Here is a 19,571-nt window from a genome sequence, read left to right on the forward strand (position 1 = left end):
GACTTTGGGATCAACTTTTTTTTTAATCTAAATCTTGGTGTTCACTTTTTCTTTTTAATTCACTTTTGGATCCAACTTCTTTATTAAGAGCTTTGGTGGCTGGTGGTTGCTGGTATCACGAAAAAGAAGGCAGTTTCTTCTTTTGAGTAGATCGCTTTTGTTCCTAATCTTCGACATTTCATCTCTTTTTAGTGCATCATTTGGCGTAACTTTTCGGTTTACATTTTCCGGTTCTAATAAGGCCGACTACTTTTACACAACTTTCACCATTTCTTTGTTTGTTTATTTTTTTTTAACAGAGGGCTCCTAGGCATCCGCGTCTCCTCCGCCGAAAACGGGAGAATAAGAGTAGAGCCCATGCTTTCTCGTACTTTAACTCTGCCAACTCGAAAGATCAGACGCATAACACTTTTTATCCCTGCAGAAAAACGGACCTGAAATCATCTTATTGCAGAACATGAACTTCTTTCAAGAATTTCGCCGAACAGATTCTGCCAAATTTCAACCTTTGGCTGTAGAGGTGCGCACAAGCAAACGGAGGATTGAAACAGAACTTGAAAATCAAGAAAGCTATATGAAAGGGAAAGGCCGTGTTGAATCGGCCATGCACGTGCATATAAATCCTTTTAGGTGCTACTCAAGTTAAACGCTGTCTTTGATGCCGGAATCGGTGGTTAGTCTCATCTCCAGTGCCACCTCGCAATAAAAAGAAACGAGGACTTTGGAATCGAGGCTGTTTGCAAGTTCTGGTGCAAGACAGGGCTGTCCGCGCATGCGCATGGTCTTGTCGTCAGCGTGACGTCACGAGCGATTGTCGACGTCTCTTGAAAAGTGTAAAATGCCAACGGTTTGTTTTGATTGCAGCTACAATGCGGCGCCCGTCAGTCATTTTCTTCATTTTGCTAATTTCACTTTATATGTGAAATCTTTTGAGGAAGGAAACATCGCAAATGTAATACAAAACCGGGATTGGGCGAAATGGCCTCCTTTCTCAAGGAGAATAATTTTATATGGCTTCTGGCAATACTTTGTATTGTCTTGTGCGCGGGGATTGAGGGAAAAGGAAGCCTTCAAGGAGATCACATCGTTTTTTCTCCATTGCGTATAGGAAATAACTACACATTGAATAGAAGCAAGAGCGACTGGTTCCTGTCCAGTTATGATTCAGTCGCTGAAGCTGTGGTTTTATCATTGAATTTTTCTCCTCCATACGGTAAGAAATTTTATGAAGTCACTAGCGGAAAAGCAGGAAATTAAGCCTTAAATTGGCTTTGTTAATGATACCGAGGGATTTTTCGCGGTGTTGGGAGTTTGTTGAAGGTAAAGGTTGGCGAGGTAAAGAAACATTTCCTTGTGCAATAGCCTGTGAACAGCAGCCTTCAAGTTAGTGACAGAGTCACTCATGTGTATTAAACCATAACATTTTTAAACGCGCTTTATCTTTCAAGTTTGTAAATCGCCTAGCACTTTTCCTTAAAACAGAAAATTAATATCTAAGCTCGGCAAGATTAGGAGACTGAGGAGAGGAAGAAAGGCAGTGTTATTTCATAAACTTTTTTGGCGAGATTTCAATGCTTATTTCAATACATCCGCTATCACATTTATCTTATTAATTCAAGAAAGTCTTTGAAACTTTTCTAGAAATTTAGAAACTTTCAATTCTCTTTGCGAAATATAGAAAGTCTGGCGTAAAGGCATCACTTCAGCTTCATCTAAAAGGAAAAATAGTGATATTTTCAGCGTTATACTTTGTTGTATTTTACTTTCTTCAATAATTTAGCGCCTGCTATTTTTTGATAGCCGCCGTAAGAGAAAGAAAAAGACCATATTATTTCCCAGATTGAAAACAAAGCTTTTCTTTCCTTTTAGCACTCAAAAACACCGGCCGTATATTCCATCTCTCTGTCGCTTAATTGTCAAAATCATTGACTTTTTCTTTAACCAGTAAACCACCCTTAAAAGATCAGAAGTTAAGTTTGTAAGGAAACCTGCATCTTAACGGCGATGTTTACAATTGGAGCAGTGCAGGGTAACCATTGTGTGATTTTCGGTACCTGCAATTTTTCTCAGGTATCTGGAGAGACTTTCTATTGTATGACGGCGAGTTTCTCGTACTTTTAAATATACGTGGCCCAAACAAATACAATTAAAGCTGTTTTCTTTGGGTGAATACTAATCATATAGTTTTAAGATCCTTCGCGAAATTTGATAGAAATTTCAGAAAGATTACAGTACATCACCCACAGTTTTAATTAACACCACCTATATTTGTTAATTGAACTAATTGAATCGGAGCTGAAGTTGTTCAGGTTCACTCAGCCCTTACACACAACCCTTATAAATTTCATTTCACATGGTAACAATGCTTCAATGTCCAACAACAGGACATTTCTTAAATTTTCACATTAAATTAAATCTAGCAACCTCCAGTTATTTACCACATTTTCTTAAATTATAATATGAAGACTTTCTTGCTGTCATCCATAGCCCGCTAAGATGATAAACGGACATGATAAAATCTTCGGAAAGCTGTACTCCAGCGCATTCATGAATTTTGAGATTCTGTGTTAAAACAAAGTGATACAATTTAAGTTTTCAGCCAATTTAGTTCAAAAGAAAAAAAACCTTCCGGCCATGCTGGATAGAAATCCAGGATGCGTGTACTTTGACGCTCGACCTTCGGCCGAGTGCTTCGCACTTTACGGCAAAAAGCGTTGACTCTCAGTAATCAGTAACATGCATTTTCAAGTGTCATGTTTCATTCTTAAACCTTATGAAATTCACCAAAAATTTACAATCATCTCAACCATCTGCAGCAATCTAAAATTCTTGTGTTTCATCTTTTGTAGATGCCATTAAAGATGGACTGCGAAGTCTTGAAGGGATCAATAAATTTACGGCTGGGGACATCGCAAAAAAGGTAAAAAGTGCCCAATCTACACAAGTCCTTTTAGCAAACATCTAAATATTAAATTGTTAAAGAAATTTGAAAACTGTGATAATTATCTGTACTCAAAAATTTTTTTTTTTTCTTTTTTCTCCCGTAGGCAATTACTGAGAATCTTCCTTTGACACTTCTGACATGCGTCTCGCTCATAAGCGCCTTTGGAATACCGCTGGTCGGTATCATATTTGGCTGCTTTCGGTGCAAGGGAAAATGCGGCGGTGCGCTGATAGAGGAGGATCTGGAATCAAACCCAAAGAAACGTCGGCAAATGTTTACAGCGGCAATTTCCATTTGCACGCTTTTGATCATGTAAGTTTGATTCCCTGTCTGATTAGCGACTATAATTTTCAAATTTTTAAAGGTATCTTATTCAAGAATCCAACTGAAGCACGCTATTAACAGCAATCTTTTTTTTTTTCAGGATCGCTGCTTTTTCAATCAGTCTGATTAACGACAGAACTGACAATGCAGCCCCTGCATTAGATTCTCTCTTTATGGACTCCATTGTGGATATCGCGATTTACAAGGAGAATACTTTGAACGTAGGCTTAAAACTTTTTTGGTGATACTTGTAATTCCGACACTAGATGCTTCAATTTTGTATGGAATTAAGGACTTTTCGTATTTTTACGTAGTCTAACCATCAGTTGTGGAGAGTTTGTGCCTCGCTTCCTCAATATTAGACGTCACTACAGATAATCCCATAGCCTTTAGTTCGTTATTTGCGACAGTCTCTAGTATTTATTGATAACCCTGACGGGAGATCAACGATCCGCTTTTCCTCACATAAGGCTTCATGTCACATGGTTTTTTAGGGGAAGCGGAGGAGGGACTAGTCGTCGCTAACAGAGGAATGTAGAAAAATGATTATCAATAAGGGGGTATCATTAGAATATTACAGAGCCTTGGTTGGGTGGGGGGGGGGGGGTTTCTGGTAAATCTGATTATGAACCAACCGAAATCCTCCCAGGCCACTCCCCTGTCCCCCTGGGCGATAAATAAAAATAAAAATTAGCAGAAACGGGATAAATAAACTGATTAAACTATGGATACGAAAAAAAGCAAACTAACAGCAATTAGAATCTGGCTGAGTATAGTAAAAAACAGAAGTGAATTTTCTCTTATATCATTGGCATAACAACGAAAAGTTATCAACTCATAACTCTGTTGCGGACGATGCAGCGAGTGGACTCGTCAAAAGAGGGCTTAGACTGCGTATGGCCTAAAAATGACGAAGTTTACGAAATTAGTTTTAAGTTCGTAAAAACAAATCAATTTAGGGGCCTAAGCGGGGGGTGGCGGCGGTGGATTTTGGAAAGATCACATTCTTTTCAGGGGCATGGAGGGGGGTATTAGTCGTCGCAAACAGAGTAGAAAGGGGGGCTGACAATTAACTGCCATGAGGTGGGGATCATGATAATGAATATTGCAGAGCCTTATGGGGGATCATAAGCGATGAATGACGATCGCTTTTTTTTCCCTTTAAATCAAAAACGGATTTGAATCATTTTTCAAACCTAAAACTGGAATCGACAAAAAACGAAAGTGACAAGTTTTTGTCGTAGGAAATTGTAAAAGATCTATTTTATGTGTTATTTGAATATTTTTTTTCCGTAGGAATTATCTGAAGTAACTGGAGAAAACATGAATTTTACGATCGGTCTTATATCCCAGGAACTAAACTGTAAGTTGTTTTAAGAGACATCTGATGTATGTTGCATGGATCAATTACCTCTAGATTAACTATGAGTACTTTTGAAACCTGTTATAATTATTGTTTCATAGATTTACCGGTTAATATAACAACCCCAGTAATAAAACGGGCTGACAACGCCGCAAAAGCAGTTCTGGACAACGTGAAAGAACTTGGATCAGGTAGGTATCCTTCATTATTGAGCTGACGGTGCTGTGCCCTCAAAATGCTTTCATTCAATAAAAATAAAGCTGGCGTAGTTTTTCTAGATTACTCGTTTATCAAAATTAAAATAGACACGGTGAAGCCAAATGATTGAAACTGCCGCCTGAAACTAGATACACGTTGGAAAAGGGAAAAAAATCAGTGGAATGAAAAGTCATATGTTTTGCCAAGGATGATGGTGTAGTAGGCGACTGTTTTGTAAGGAGAAATCCGAACACCAGAGCTTGCAGGCTAAACATACGACGGTAGACCGCCGATTTCCGGTTTTTATCGAAACTGCTTAAAGTATACCTCGTGTCCAAAAGACCACAAGATGGCCTATTGATTTTATTGAGGGGAGATTCAATCTCTTCCAATTTTCCTCTCTTGGATTGTGTCATGTACTGTTTTGCAGAACTTGGAGACCTAAGGGACTCTTTAAAAGATGTGGCAGATATTGTTAAGAATTTACGTATGCTCGGCCAAAAACTTCGCGATGGTTTGAGCGAGGTGCGAAAGAACTTGACAGAAGCGAAAACAGAATGTAACAATGATGAGCCGTCTAAAACTGCTGGTGCTTGCGACAAAATACCCAGTGGAGACCCTTTAGAGGCCGATGCGGACTTCAATAAGGTAATGCTACGAGCTAAATACGATTATCTTAACTTTTCGTTTAAAAACAGAATTCTATGCTACGTTTGTAACATATTTTCTGTCTATGTACTCGTCGTCGGGTTTTTCTCTCGAAAATAACTCGTAGCTTATATCACAAACTAGTGAAGTTCCCAGACTTTACGGACCATTTCTAATTGCACATGGGTAGAAGTCACCGTTTGCCTCGGTTTTCCTTCAATGCGCTCTCTTTAAGCGCTCTAGAAACGTTGGAACAACTTTCTAACCAATCACGACTTCTACACTTTCACTTTGTATTTGATGGTTTTGCTTTAATTTGACAATCAATCGAAAAGCGCTATAAACCTAACATATCGCACTTTAAAGCAATTTCTAAAACTTAAAGCCTGCCCTTTTCCAAGCCAAGAATAAAAATAGGTGCGGCACAAATATTATTTTGTTCTGTAGTCTGATCGTCCGGGTGAGTGTAAGTCCAGAGAAGGAATGTTAGGAATGTTGAAGGAAAGTCGCCATAGGAGTTAAATGAGGAGTTCTTGACAGTCGAGTGTATACAGTTCGGTTCGTGTAACCTGATTGGTCAGTTTAGCCGTGATGTTACCGGCTATAAGACTCAAGTGGCGTAAGTTGGTCTTGAGTGGTCAGTCTATGCATCAGTAATGAAAGAAATATTACCTAAGGACAAAAACTGTGATTTGAAAAGATGTTTCTAACTTGCTGAATTATTAATTTTGACCGTTCCTGATTTTATACTTGTTCTTGGTCCTTTCAGGTTCCAGATTTAGCTCAGGAGTTGTCGAACATTGAAGGAATTCTTGCCAGAAACGACTTCGAAGCACAAAGCGTTCAGGTAAGTAACTAAAACGCGAAAAGCATTATTCTGCAATTATTGAATTTGACGAGGATACTGGGATAAAATTACTATTGAATTATTTCATTTATTAATACAGACGTTTACATTTTAGGGGCAAAATAGATTTATGTCGATGACAGCAAAAGTCAACGAGAAGATATTGTCGGGAAGGGAAGGTGTGTGTGTGTTTCCCACAATTGAGGTTGGAATCAGCAAATCTAACAAAAATTATTCCAGAAAAACAAGGCTTAGCTTAGATGGTTTACCCTTCTTCCTCTTTCAGAGATAACAAATTTTACCAAGGAACTTCAAGACTTTGCTGCAAAGATGGTAAATACACTGGAAGACGCTGGTGATTCGGTAAGGTTCTTCCTCAATATTATAATCAACAACGATAAGGAGCAACAACGAAAAACGGCAAGAAAAGCAACAGAAATAAAAACAACAACAGCAAAATAGGAACAACAATAAGACCGTATTCAGTCAGTATAATTTAGGCTAGTCCTGCTGCAGTAGTTTTCCTAAAACTTCACCTGATTTGGAGACATCAACATCATTACCAAGTTTTGTTCCCTTGCGCGTTCTAAACACTTGACAGATGTTGTGATTTGGCTCAAACCATTTTCTGCTGTATCTGGCAGAGATATAGAATACCGAAGACTAAGACTATCTTAGCAGGCTCTAATTATTTTTGAATTTTTCCTGTAACTTTATTCATTTCCCCCTCTCCCTCATTTCAATGTCGCCTAGTGTTACAAAATGCTCACTTATCTGTTACAACATTGTTTAGTAGGGAAAGGAGGGATTTTCAGGTACCTTGTTAAAGATTCAGTATAAGATTTCTGTTTATCATGTTGACTGGAAGGCTGTCGAACACCTACTGAAGGGAGACGTGCCAACTGCCTCGGCCACTCATTGTTCGTCTATATAACAACAACAAAATATGATCTCCCATTGAAAAAAATAAAACTTGCACCTGAAAACAGCCAGAGACTATTCTTGTTCAACTCAGGCGCGTGTTGAGCTAAAATTTAGTTATAAGACTTGTCGCTTGGCGATCAGTGATTTATGGCGATTTAAGGTGTCACAACTTTTTCTTCTCAGTTGCAAACAGAAATTCTATTGCCAACAAAAACAGAAGTCCACAGTATATTTGGGAGAGGAGGATTGTTCAACAAATATGATAAATACAGGTATCTAATAATGCATTGCAAAAATAGGAAGGAGTGGTTTAAAGAATTTGTCTGAAGGGTTTTTAACGTTTCATTCAAGTGATGTATTGTTGATTTTGTCAAATTGCGTACATTACAGTGATACATGACATAAAAATGATTTTGAAGAGATGCATCTACCGTATTTCATCGAATACGCGCCCACGTTCCTATAAGCGCTCTCCCCCTGAGTAAGCTCCCACCTCAGGCCATAATAGGGAGTTTAAGAAAGTCACGACGGCAATGGCAACGAGAACGTCACTAAACAAAAGGTTTCATGAGCAAAACAATGGCTGTGCACGTGCGTTATAAATTTTTCTAGATTTCTCTGCGTCCTCTGCTAAACAATGAAATGACTAAACTTTGCGTTGTTTGGAGAACGTGAACGACGATGGCTAATTTTTTAAATTTCTATTTCTAATTTAACGCTGTGTTCCATATTCAGTTTCAAGATAGTTTTGACCGTGAAAAACAAACTAAATGACATTTGAGTATCGTGAGATTCGTAGGTAAAATGAAGGTTCACTTTTTTTTGAAGTTGTCCACGGCGTCGCCGTCGTCGTTTCATAAACTCCCTAATATCAAACAAGTGCCCTTCGCAATTAAGGCCTTTCCCTCTTCCCTCACTTTCTAAAATATTTAGGATACAAGAAAAACCTGTTTCTATTGCCACTTTATCAATAACTTTTGACACTTCTACCACAGCGGAATGAGTACACGAGAACAGTTTCTTAATAAGCGCTCCCCTCGCTTAAGCGTCCTCTCTCTAATACATGTTCCTCCTTTAAGCCGAAATTTTTAAGAGGCACCCGAGCGCTAATTCAAGGAAATATGGTATATATACTGACTTAGTTAGAGCTCTTAATTCTGTTAATTCGTGCAAGGTGTATGTCGAATTTTTTTCCAGTTGCTGTGACGAACATGGGGATATCGTAAAAAAGTATTACTCTTAAACTCACTCTTCTTTAAGAAATGCTTTAAGATATCAGTGATAAAGTTTGTCAGATATCTTTGTGATAAATCTAGACTATGATTTCAGACGATTGACACACAAATGTCTAGTTTTCAGAAAAGTTTTCTTATTTATTTACATCAGCACGCATCGTCGACATTTATTCATCTTTCAGGTGGATTACCCTTCTGTCAATCTCTCTCGCTGTTGTTTTTGTTGTTTTGTTAACATTCCTGTCTCTCATATCCGGTGCTCTCGGTGCCAGTCCTTCGGATACGCCTAGCACGCGCTCTGGCATTTCAAACTGCGCGGGGAATGCACTCATGTGGTAAGAAGACATTTCTTAATCAATGTGGACTTTGTCATGTATTGCATACTGAATGATTCATTTTACAGCTTAACTGAATAAACAAGTGTAGGAATTGGAAAGAGGATTGCGCGACTCTGTCCAAATACATAAGACAATAATAATACCTTTCGTTGATATGAGCGTAATAATGAACAAATGGAAGAGTAATTCAGAATGTTGTTTTTGAAACTCTCTAGTCCAACCACAACCCCATTTTAAGCATCATATTTTATTATTTTGTCATTATAAGGTTCCAGTGGAAAATAAACAGCTGAATTAAAAACTGAGTAGTCTGGGATTGGGTTGGTTTGTCTCTCTACCTTCTCAATCGGTCTAGAAAACTCCCCCCACTCTCTCAACCAATCAGATACGATGTAAAACCAACTTTGTTGTCATATACACTTTTCTGAGTTTGAAGTAACATCAGTGTGAATTTGACTTTTGATTGGTTATGTTAAATACTTTTCCTTCTTTGGTCTTACGACAATCGATCGGAAAACGCTCTACTATAAGCAAAGTTTCTCAACTAAAGATTTGTTTGTTGTGTTTTTTTTCTCCTATAGTGTCGTGGGTTTGTATTTCTTCAGTGCTTTCTTTCTCAATTTCATTCTCGCTGTTACGTTTTATGTCGGAGCTAACGCTACGATCCTCTGCAAGTCAGCTGCTGACCTTAGCCTCCTAGAAAAGGTAAGTTAAGATAACCTTATGACAACATAAGAAACGCCGATTTTTAATTGTTATTGATTTTTTTAATCAAAATGTTGATGAATACATGAGAAGGCTTTTTTATTACACGTAATCAACCAACTTCATGTAATACAATATAGCCCACCCCAGCGGTCTTTGTTCAAGGTGATCGGCACCTAACTGTATAGTCATGAGGGGGGTATCATCATGATTTTATGCCGCCCATGTGGCTAGGCGTAATTTGTACCTGTGTAAAAAATATAATCGGTAACAAAACATTCTAATTGTTTGTGTTTGCAACTTTCCAGACCATAGACGATCCTTCAACTTTAGGATACTTTCCCATCTCTAAGGCAGTACTGGGAAATGGAATCATAGACATACGACTGTCTGATATACTCAGGTAACGCAAGGGTGGTGGGTAGGGGGAAAATTTGTCCTCTTCCCCAGTTTTAACTCCTAAAAAAACATGAGTTAAGAACGGAAAAATGCTGTCCTATTGAAGACTCTGAGGAATGAGTAGAGGAAAGAATTAAAACATTCGGACTTCCCTCAACGCGTTTTCGTCAAATACTTCCTAGAGAAGTTTGGAATGAGTCTCGACTGACGGAAACAAGGGAAGGAGAGGAAAGAATGAGATTTTCCATTCAAGATCAATACCTTAACACGAGCAGCGAGCTTACAGCATTGCACTGTAACCAGAGATTATAAACAATTTAGAATCTGTCGACTGAAATTATAACTTATTGTTCATTTCTCTATTTTAAGCAAAAGTATATGTACTAACAGAATTTCATTTTAAACTGTTTTTTGATCGCCTACTCAATCCTTGTCATCCTAGTAAAAGATTGATTGAATAACAAAGATTCAAAACGTTTGGGCCATTAAAGAAACTGAACAACATCTGACAATTATTGGGGTTTTCTTATTAATCCTCTTTATTTTACAGGCGATGTGATCAAAAAGAGACGCCCTGGGAACTACTAAAGCTGGACAATAAATTCAATTTTGAAGATATGACAAGTTACAGAGATGTAAGTCAGTGTTCAATGTTACGCCATGGAGCCCTATGTGAAATGTATGCGTTAACAAATTCTGCTATGTAGAATGGCTTCAAATTCTTATTAACTAACTTGCATCACGAGCGAGTCAATTACGATGCAAGGTTTACTCTAAAATATCAACTGATGTTTTTATTCAAAACAGAAAATTCCACCGATGGACGAAATTCTGGCTGGAATAAACAGCACCATAACAGATATAGAACTTGTGTCAGATGATACCAGGAAAGCTATTAATGATACATTTACTTCTGGGGTCCAGGAGATTGAATTCTACAAGTTTTCAATGGAGGTAAAGCTCTTTTTTCCATCTCGGAGACAATCCGGTATTACTTTTTTCTCTTTTCTCACTGGTTTACAGAACTCATACGTCCGACTTCCCAACATTCTCTCCGCATTTATAAAATAACTAGGAAATAACGAGCACTCTGATTGGTTATTGCACCTGTAAACTCATAACAATTTTAATGATGTACGTAAAAAAGTTACACGCCTCTAATTGGCTGAAAACGACTGTATTCACACAAGTGCAAAGCTGTAACACGAGTGTAAACTGCCGATAGCGCGCACTCGCTTTCAAAATTTCGTCTGTAGTGACTTTCTATGGTGTTTTTCATGCACATTGCTGACAAGTTATAAAATGATTCCTCTTGCAATTTAGTGTTAACAAGCACTTGTAATTTTCTGTGAAATGAAAAACATTAGCGTTTTTGAGACATTTGGATTCCTTACAACCTAATTTCAGGAGTCAGCAGATTACACCCTAAAGATGTTTCCTGTCTAAAATTTGTTTCATGTCGCCATAAAAATCTTTAAAATTGTTAATTTTTTCAATTAACAGACAGCATTGCCTCTTACAAAGAATAGCCTTTCATTGAACACATTTGCGAGCGAGTTGGGAACAGCAGCTGATGGTCAAGTAAGTTACTCTGTGATGCAATTCGAGGTTTAGTTTGAAGACCCTAGTGGCTCCGTTACAGCCGGAGATTTTCACGGTTTCTGTGTCGTGAAACGACCGGACAAATTGCCACTCTCCCTGGATGGGATGCTAGTCTATTCGAAGTGCCCCCTCTCCCCTACATTTCTTCAGTTTTCCCTGACAGTTCACAAGTGGCCATTGATTCGTCTGAGTGGAGAGAGACTGGGTGAGAGCAAAGTGCTTTATTTGATACCATTAACGCTTATTTTGGGAACAGGCCGCACTCTAAGAAGACTTGGTACCTTAAGGGAAAAAGAAAATTGAGGAATTACCTTTGGAGCGAGGAATTTATGAGTGGGACAGTCTCTTAGCTTATTCCCTCTAGGTTTGATGGGTTCTTTTTGTCCTTCAGGTGAATTCTGGAATTGCTGGAAAACTGCGCTCTGCTAAAGATGCTTTAAACAATTTACACAATGACACAATTTTGATATCGCAACCGCTGGTGGTAAGCTGTTTGGCAATTAACAAGAATTCTTTTCTTTCCGTTCTCGTATTGGTTATTCATAGCGACTAATTCACTCCTCTACTATTGCAGTAGAAAAAGTCATGTGATGCCTTCTATTTCAATTCATTCCTCTACTATGTTTTCATAACTTTCAGGGCGAGCTAACTCAGAAAACGCAGACGCTGATGACAAAAAACATGAAAGTACTGGTACGAGCGAGGGCTTCTCATGTAGTTTTATTTGACATTTTGTAACAGTTGCGGATTGAAGGGGGGGGGGGGGGTTAGGGAGGGGCGAACCCCTACACCTCACTCGAGGGTTTTTCTACTTCTTGCCTGACACCAAATTTTTTGCAATGAACAAATTGCATATTTCTGCTGAACTGGCTGATTTCATTTGGTGGAGAGGTTTTAGACCCTAACGAGGTTCCTGGATCTGCGCCTGTATCAAATGATTTGTACTATATCAATTATTTCAGTGCCATTTTCAATTGAACGTCGTGAGTGATTCAGATCCGCCAATCAAAAAGGGCCTTATGAAAAATTAGTATAAAATTAAAGTTACTTGCCAAAATCTATTTTTAAAGTTGTCTCTATCTCTGTGTTCATTGAACTTTCCAGTTTTCCTTCGCTATAAAAACAGTTTGAACGAATGTCAGCTATTCTCGCAGACCAAATTGCCTTATAACTACCATTTGAGGCTGAGTTCACACCTATTTCATCTCCGTTCAAATTGCGCCATCAACTCTTCAAAGATTACCATGTCTACGTGTATGTTAAACGACTCGTAGTCATTTTTTATCTTAAAATGCATTTTCTTCGTACTTTTTAGAATGACGCCAATCAGATCGACCTTTTCCGTGAAAGGCTGAAAACTATTCTTGACAGCGATGGTTTGGAACTAGCTAATGAGGTTTGTACTTTTGTCTTTTTATTTTGGAAGAGCAGCAGTTATCGTCGTTATCAGATTTGTGATGTACTTCCGTTCGGTCGTTCATTTTAAAATCAACACTCGTCTCTGATTGCTTTCAACCATTCAAGACTAACCTGAATTGCATCGATGTCCTGGGTACTTTCAATAAGCTCAGCGTAATGTGTAAAGCTTAACTGCCGTGCGTTTTTCTAACGGAGTGTCGGAGTAAGTCATCATTTGACTGATAGATTCAAGCTTAAATGCATTTTGAGAAACTTGAGTAGATGATTTTCATTAAGGAAATAACAGCCACAGCACAACATACAACAATTGAACCAAGTCAACATCTAGAGACTTGTAAGCGCACAAAACCAAATTAGTAGACAGACCTTTAAAACTGAATCTACTGAACATTGTTAAGTCCTAATTTTGAATCAAATTCCTGATTTATTTCGCTAGGGTCGAGATCAATATGTAATCGTCTCCTCCCAATTTTTCAACAGGCAGGAAAAAAGTCTTTGAGTCGCACACTTGGATGGATGGACGAATATTTGAAAGACTCCATAGATAAGGTAACACCCTGAGAACATGGTCCTCCCTGTATTCACCAATCTATCAAATGCATTAGGACCCATTGTAGCTCCAGTAATTAAATGTAACAAAGGCATAATTAACTGATCATTTTGTTAACTCTCTAAACCATTTGAAAAGAAATTTCCTTTTTGCATGAGCTGATTAACGCTACAAATAGATTCCGTGTTGCCGCGTTGAGTCATGATAGATCACAGATGGCGTCAAAATCTGGTGGTAACGAAAGGTTAGCACATCTGGAGGCGCAGCCGAGTGTGTCACTGATGTTCCATTCACAATTTGACGTCTGCTGTGATCTATTTCTGTACAGACCCACGGCAGCATGGAATATATCTGTATCATAGGATTACAAAAAAGTGTTAGTTTTGGTGAGGTCATCTATGCGTCTGTCCTCCGATAGATTATAAGTAAGGACCAATCAAAATGCGTGTATGATTTATGTAATGAGTTATTAATTATGGTATGCGCTCAGAACATCAGAGCCACAAGCGAATTCGTATGGTATAGCCTTCCTAAGCCTCCTGCAAACAGCGGTAGAGCTTCCAGGCCAGTAACATGATTGGTACAAGTAACAACATGATTTCGAGTGCAATTTGGTGTAAGCACGAGTAGATTTTTCGAAGACAACAAAATTGCACGAGCCCGTAAGACTCGTGTAGCACTCGTGTTACATGAAAAATGCACTCGTGTTTATAGTTATATAGGTTAAACTCCACTGGGAAAAAAATTTATAACACTATCTCTTTCTGTTTTTGAACTTTCCTTAAGCAGCAGTAGTTAAGTTTTTTTCGGTCCACTAAGGGCGTGTTTCCTTTTTTCAATCGTTTATTTAGCTTCGAAATGACGTGGGAGATTGCCACCCAATCAGAAATGTCTATGATGTGTTAGTCTCTGATGCATGCGACAATGCTGTTGGCCTTGTGGTGAGTAAAACTTCTCTGATAATCTAGCCATGTTTTTTTCTTTTTGTGTTTTAGAACTGGTAAGTAAACAAGGTAGGGAGAATTAACCTCAAACCAGAGACAAAAGAAATTGGAATTGACGCTTAAGAATTTCACAGCAGTCTTGAAAACGCTGGCGGAAATAAAGAGCTAAAATTCTGAGTGATTTTATAGATCTCACTGTGATGTCAACGCATTAGAATTACCGAGTGGTAAATCTCTAGTGAGGGAAACAGGCCGTGTGAAATTTCTTTGCTCAAGTAACCTGTAACTATAACGGGGAGAGTTTTTTTCTTTGGACTATAGCAAACTATACAGAACAACTAATTTTACGGCTCATTTTTTCAGAAGATGCCAAACACATTTTATAGTATGTGAAATTCTAAACAAAGATATACCTTAGACTTTGAGGTGTGTTGTGTCTTCCTAGAATGCCCTATGGCTGTGTGTTGGTGTCATCGCTTTGTTTTCGGTAATTACCATCATCCTCTGCGTTCGTCTGGCCAAGCATCTTCGACGAGCGAAGAGTGGTGACGATGATATGTATTCAGAGGAAAGTACATCTAACTACGGAGTCCCTCTGAGGCTGTTTGACAAATTCCCGAAGCTTCCCAAGAAGAAATTTTCCTGGTAAGTATTAGGAACTAAACAAACGTGTAAAGTTGATACGCGCTTACTGCATTTAAGTCACAGTCAAGAGATTATCCATAAAGTTTGAATCGTTCATTTAAATCGTTTCTCGAACCAGTTCGGCTATTTCAGTAAGTTTCATGTCAAAATAATATCACCATATGTATTAATGTAAGATGTTTTCTTTTAGACATCGAGGACTTTTACACAAAAAGTTAAAAAAACCTTGAAAAGGACCGTCTTTGAAAAGGAATTTCATTTTTCTTTCACACCATCATTTTGATCAATCTTATTTTTGTAACGGTTTCCCGACTTTTTCTTCCTGACTGCAAAATATAGGGCTGAATTCCACAAAGATATACTAGAATTTGATTATCCTTACCCGAGTATATGACCATTTGTGGTTTATTAACGTTACTGTTCTGCTGAAAGTGGTTAGGAAATCTACCAATATTTATAAATACCTGTGAAGCCATTGATCTGCTCATAAATCTGTTTTGATTCACTACCCTCTCCGTCGCGGTCACAAGTTTCCCATGATTTTGACCACAAGTTATCCACTCCCATCACAGCTTAAAATTGAAATTTGTTTTGTATTTCTGTTCCAAATCACATCAAAAGTGGTTTCCTTGCAGCGTATTGTTCATAGATTTCTTGAAGCGCAAATTTAGAAACAAGCGCAATTTGAACACCAAGCGTTTGATGATGACATACGAACCATTATGGCGTCACTCTTGTCATGCGCGTGAGCGCACGCACGTCAATAAACATCCAAAAGAAATGAAAAATTTGGCCCGGTGACTCTGCGGATAAATTAGGAAACAAAAATCATCTTTATTTAGCTCACATTTCGCATTGAAACTGTCTTTTTATAGACCGAAAGGACAACTTTCCTTACAATTGCACAGAGTGGAACATTTGTAGCGTTGAAGTTGTTTGACCAAAATGTCGAAATTATTTTCAAAGCGACACCAAAACATGCTGTGGAAAGAGACATGTCATCAATATTTGGGACGAAAACTTCGTTTTGTACTCAAATTGCAGCGGAAGGGGCCTCAGTTGCCTTAACTGATACGCCCTCTTACTGAGAAGGAAAACTTGCTGAATCTCGTTGAATTTTTTTCCTTTGTTGTAAATCTGAATTTATAACTACAAAATGCAATTATTTCGAGAGCACACATATTGCATAACTTTACGAAAGGGCCGTTAAATTTTCTACTTGCAATAAACTTTTAAAAATGGCCTTTAAAGTAACAACTTGGAGATAACTTTTCAATTTTTCTGAACCTCTAAAGAACTGTAAGAACTCGCATCCACAGCAAACACACCTCAAAAATGGCTGGAATGAACAAGTCAAATGAAATATACTTAATGACAAAAATAAATGTATGTAGAATAACAATTAAGGAAAACACTTGTAGGCAATATGTGCGAAGCAGTAACTGGAACTCTTCGTAAAACAGGCCAAAAACACCACAAAATGCAAACGCGGTTAACTCTTAAATCCAAAACATGATGATTAAAGCTCTAAAGAGCAATCGATCAAAAAACCGGAACGCGCAAAAAAAAAAAAAAATTGCATGCGTGAATGCTCACGATGTGTTTTCAAATTTAAAAAAAACTCAAAGCGCGCGCGCACTAATTGCAAATCAAACCAGTTAGGTTCTGTATTCTTGAAGAAATTTAAGATATAAAGTTTGTTTGCATAAATTCAAACCATTTTTTGGGAATGCTGCATCGCGTCAGAGATCCACACTGATGCCCTTGGAAACAACTGTTCATAATAAACATTGATGGTGATAACATAACATAACAACTGAAAGCAAAGTAGCAGTAACTACTAGAATAAAGAACCATATTGAAGTTAAACCTTTTTTACTCATGCTACTTTCCTTGTTTTTCGAGATTCACTTTGATGCTAAGAAACTAATGTATTAAACGAGAAGTAAACCAAAAAGAGTTTCAGTTACTCGGTTATTAAAAAAAATAAGTTTTAAATTCATTTTTCTCAACTAAATAAACAGGAGAAAACCAAAGCTCTCCTCACCCCCAGACTCACCTATTCCGTCCACAAGCTGGAGTAATTACTAGCGGTAAGTCCGACGGACATTTTTATAAAATTCCTTTCTTTTTTAAGCTTAAACATGAAATAGCTACACTGAACTAACTAAATTATTTAATTAATAATTTTGAACCATTATATCTTTGAATCCCATTGTTGTTTTAAAGAGGATTTTGCAACTACAACATTAATGATTTAAGTTGGAATTCGTAAAGTGCTACGATATTCCGTAAAGGGCGTGTAATTCCTCAATTTAATGACAGCCGGGTTGCCTCCCAGAGTTTCAACAGGTTCCCCCGACAATTTTTCAGTAGCCACTCATGTCCTTGGGTACTTTGAAAGAAGTTGCGAGACGAAAAATTTGGTTTCAAAACCAATTATTTGCCGTACGAGATAATTTGACTCCTATTTAAAGGGAATTTTATTTTTAATTTGGTTTATCTCTCAGAATCTCGCAACGTTTCTCTGATAAACTCTAGTAACCATTTATAGCAAGGGGTATTCAGAAAATGATACTGTGAGAGTGGACTTCCCCTCCAATCCACAATCATTTAAATAATAAGCTGAATTACAAACGTATTTTGATAGGTTATTTCGTGTGATCTTTTGGAGGGTATATGCAAATATGACGTCACCAATTAACAAATTCCTATTTTGTTATCCTATAAAACAAATATATTCCATTTTGCCGTGGTTCGAACTGTGAGAGAATATAGAAGACGTTATCCGTGACACACTCGGCTTCCGTTTGCCATTTTACACCACATTTTCACGTCATCTGTGATTTATCACTAAACAGACGTACGGCAACGTAGTGTATATTTGCTGAATATACTTGGTTAGCCTTTGAACGCGCTCGATTTGGGATCTAATACATCAGCCATAACTTCATCTTTTTTTCTGATATTCACAGGTCTAACGACCTTGATATGGAAAAACCAGTATTTTACAAGAGACCACAGTTCACCCAACGAGTACCATTAGCAGCCGTAACAAGAAATGCTGTGGTACCGATAGTGTTCGATGTTTAGTAGCGACAAATTAGCTACGCATGCGCGAGATCGATGGTCAAAGGTCAACAACAAAAGTCTCCCAATTTGTCTCTTTGGTTCTTCCACTATCAGGGAGGTTCCTGTGGTGAATACAGTGGTCAAGGCCAGCCTGGATCGAAGACAGCAATTTTTATCCCCTCTTTTATCTATTTTTATATTTATATTGTAGTGGAAGTGTTATTTTATATCATTTTAGTTGCAAAGACTGGTGTTATGACCCAGTTGATCAATTTTAACCGATCGCGGAGCTGTTTAAGTTATGTAAGGGAAATTTTAACCTATAAAATTCAATTTAGACCTGGAAAATTATTGTGAGCATCGGGTTAAAGAAATTAATCTGCATATCGAAACCATAATTTTTATAGTTTATAATAATTATTTTATAAAAGTTGAGTAGGGTCTAAAATTTCAGTGTCGCCATAACATTCAACCAATCACGAACAGCCGTAAACCTTGTGCCTTCAATTGTGTCATTTTTTTGATGCCTTTACAATGTTTAAGCTGCTTATCCTGACTTTAGAAAGTCTGGGTTGGTATAGGCGACGTGGAAGTAAATATCCACCGCTTTCACATAGTATGAGTCGAATAATTGTTTTAGTATAAGCCAAAAACTTTGTGTATCCTCTCTTAACACGTAATTTTGTCCCGTCAGCTTCACAGAGGTGAATGGTACTTGCCAATCAGTACATTATTCACCTGTGTGGTATATACTGAATACATTTATGTGTAAGTCACTCGATCACAGAGCGGAATGCTAGAATGTAATCATAGATATGGTGACCGCGAACCTGTTCAGATGACTAGAGGCGTTTTTAGTAGCTAGCAGTACGTAAATAACCATTAAATGAAAACATTGATATGAATAACATATGAATTGAATTAACGAATTGATGTTAAACTCAGTGATAAAAGAAATAAATAATACCGAGAAACAAATGAAATCAAAGAAAACCATTGTTTGGCAAAATCGTCAACTTTGGGAATTAAGGAGTTGTTGTCATGTATAATTTCAATTCTTTAACCCTTTATACTTTAACATCAGTATGCATATTCTCCATACTGTTCTGCATACTTTTCTTAAGATGCTAACAAGGAGAATGCGGTTTTCAAGAGCTTCTTTAGTAAGTGATCATTTCCATTAAGCTTGTGACTTAATTTGTAAGTCAGGGGTGATATTGCAATGCGAAATTAGATGCTAGCCCCACTTAGAGGTCAGAAGGTTAATTGAGATCGTATATGAGCTTGAATTGAAGCTGAGCAGAAGCCAAATTTTTCTTCCTAAGTAAATTATAGACAAAGAGATGGACAAATGTTTTTTCACGATGAGTTTTATGTAGAATAACTAGTAATGGATATAACACAAAAATAAAGA

General features: G+C 37.6%; 1 protein-coding gene across 1 annotated transcript; it reads left to right on the plus strand.

The window, feature by feature from the left end:
• Nucleotides 1-342: 342 nt before the first annotated feature.
• On the plus strand, nt 343-19,552 carry LOC131788291 (prominin-2). The gene is made up of 24 exons (XM_059105379.2): nt 343-1,213; nt 2,850-2,920; nt 3,048-3,256; nt 3,369-3,489; nt 4,565-4,631; nt 4,733-4,822; nt 5,260-5,477; nt 6,247-6,324; nt 6,440-6,503; nt 6,611-6,687; nt 7,432-7,520; nt 8,666-8,818; nt 9,403-9,526; nt 9,835-9,929; nt 10,476-10,560; nt 10,733-10,879; nt 11,429-11,506; nt 11,919-12,011; nt 12,167-12,220; nt 12,843-12,923; nt 13,427-13,495; nt 14,348-14,437; nt 14,886-15,085; nt 18,061-19,552. The coding sequence occupies exons 1-24, from the start codon at nt 979-981 to the stop codon at nt 18,176-18,178; spliced, it is 2,706 nt and encodes a 901-aa protein (XP_058961362.2). The 5' UTR covers nt 343-978; the 3' UTR covers nt 18,179-19,552.
• Nucleotides 19,553-19,571: the final 19 nt, after the last annotated feature.

Source organism: Pocillopora verrucosa, chromosome 1 (assembly GCF_036669915.1).
Source record: "Pocillopora verrucosa isolate sample1 chromosome 1, ASM3666991v2, whole genome shotgun sequence".
NCBI lineage: Eukaryota > Metazoa > Cnidaria > Anthozoa > Scleractinia > Pocilloporidae > Pocillopora > Pocillopora verrucosa.

What these genes read in the sequence shown, in the direction of transcription:
- LOC131788291 (XM_059105379.2), top strand. Translation starts at nt 979, where the DNA reads ATGGCCTCCTTTCTCAAGGAGAATAATTTTATATGGCTTCTGGCAATA. An exon ending in TCTACAAGTTTTCAATGGAG is followed by an intron (nt 10,880 to 11,428) that starts GTAAAGCTCTTT and finishes TTCAATTAACAG; the next exon opens with ACAGCATTGCCTCTTACAAA. An exon ending in GAACAGCAGCTGATGGTCAA is followed by an intron (nt 11,507 to 11,918) that starts GTAAGTTACTCT and finishes TTTGTCCTTCAG; the next exon opens with GTGAATTCTGGAATTGCTGG.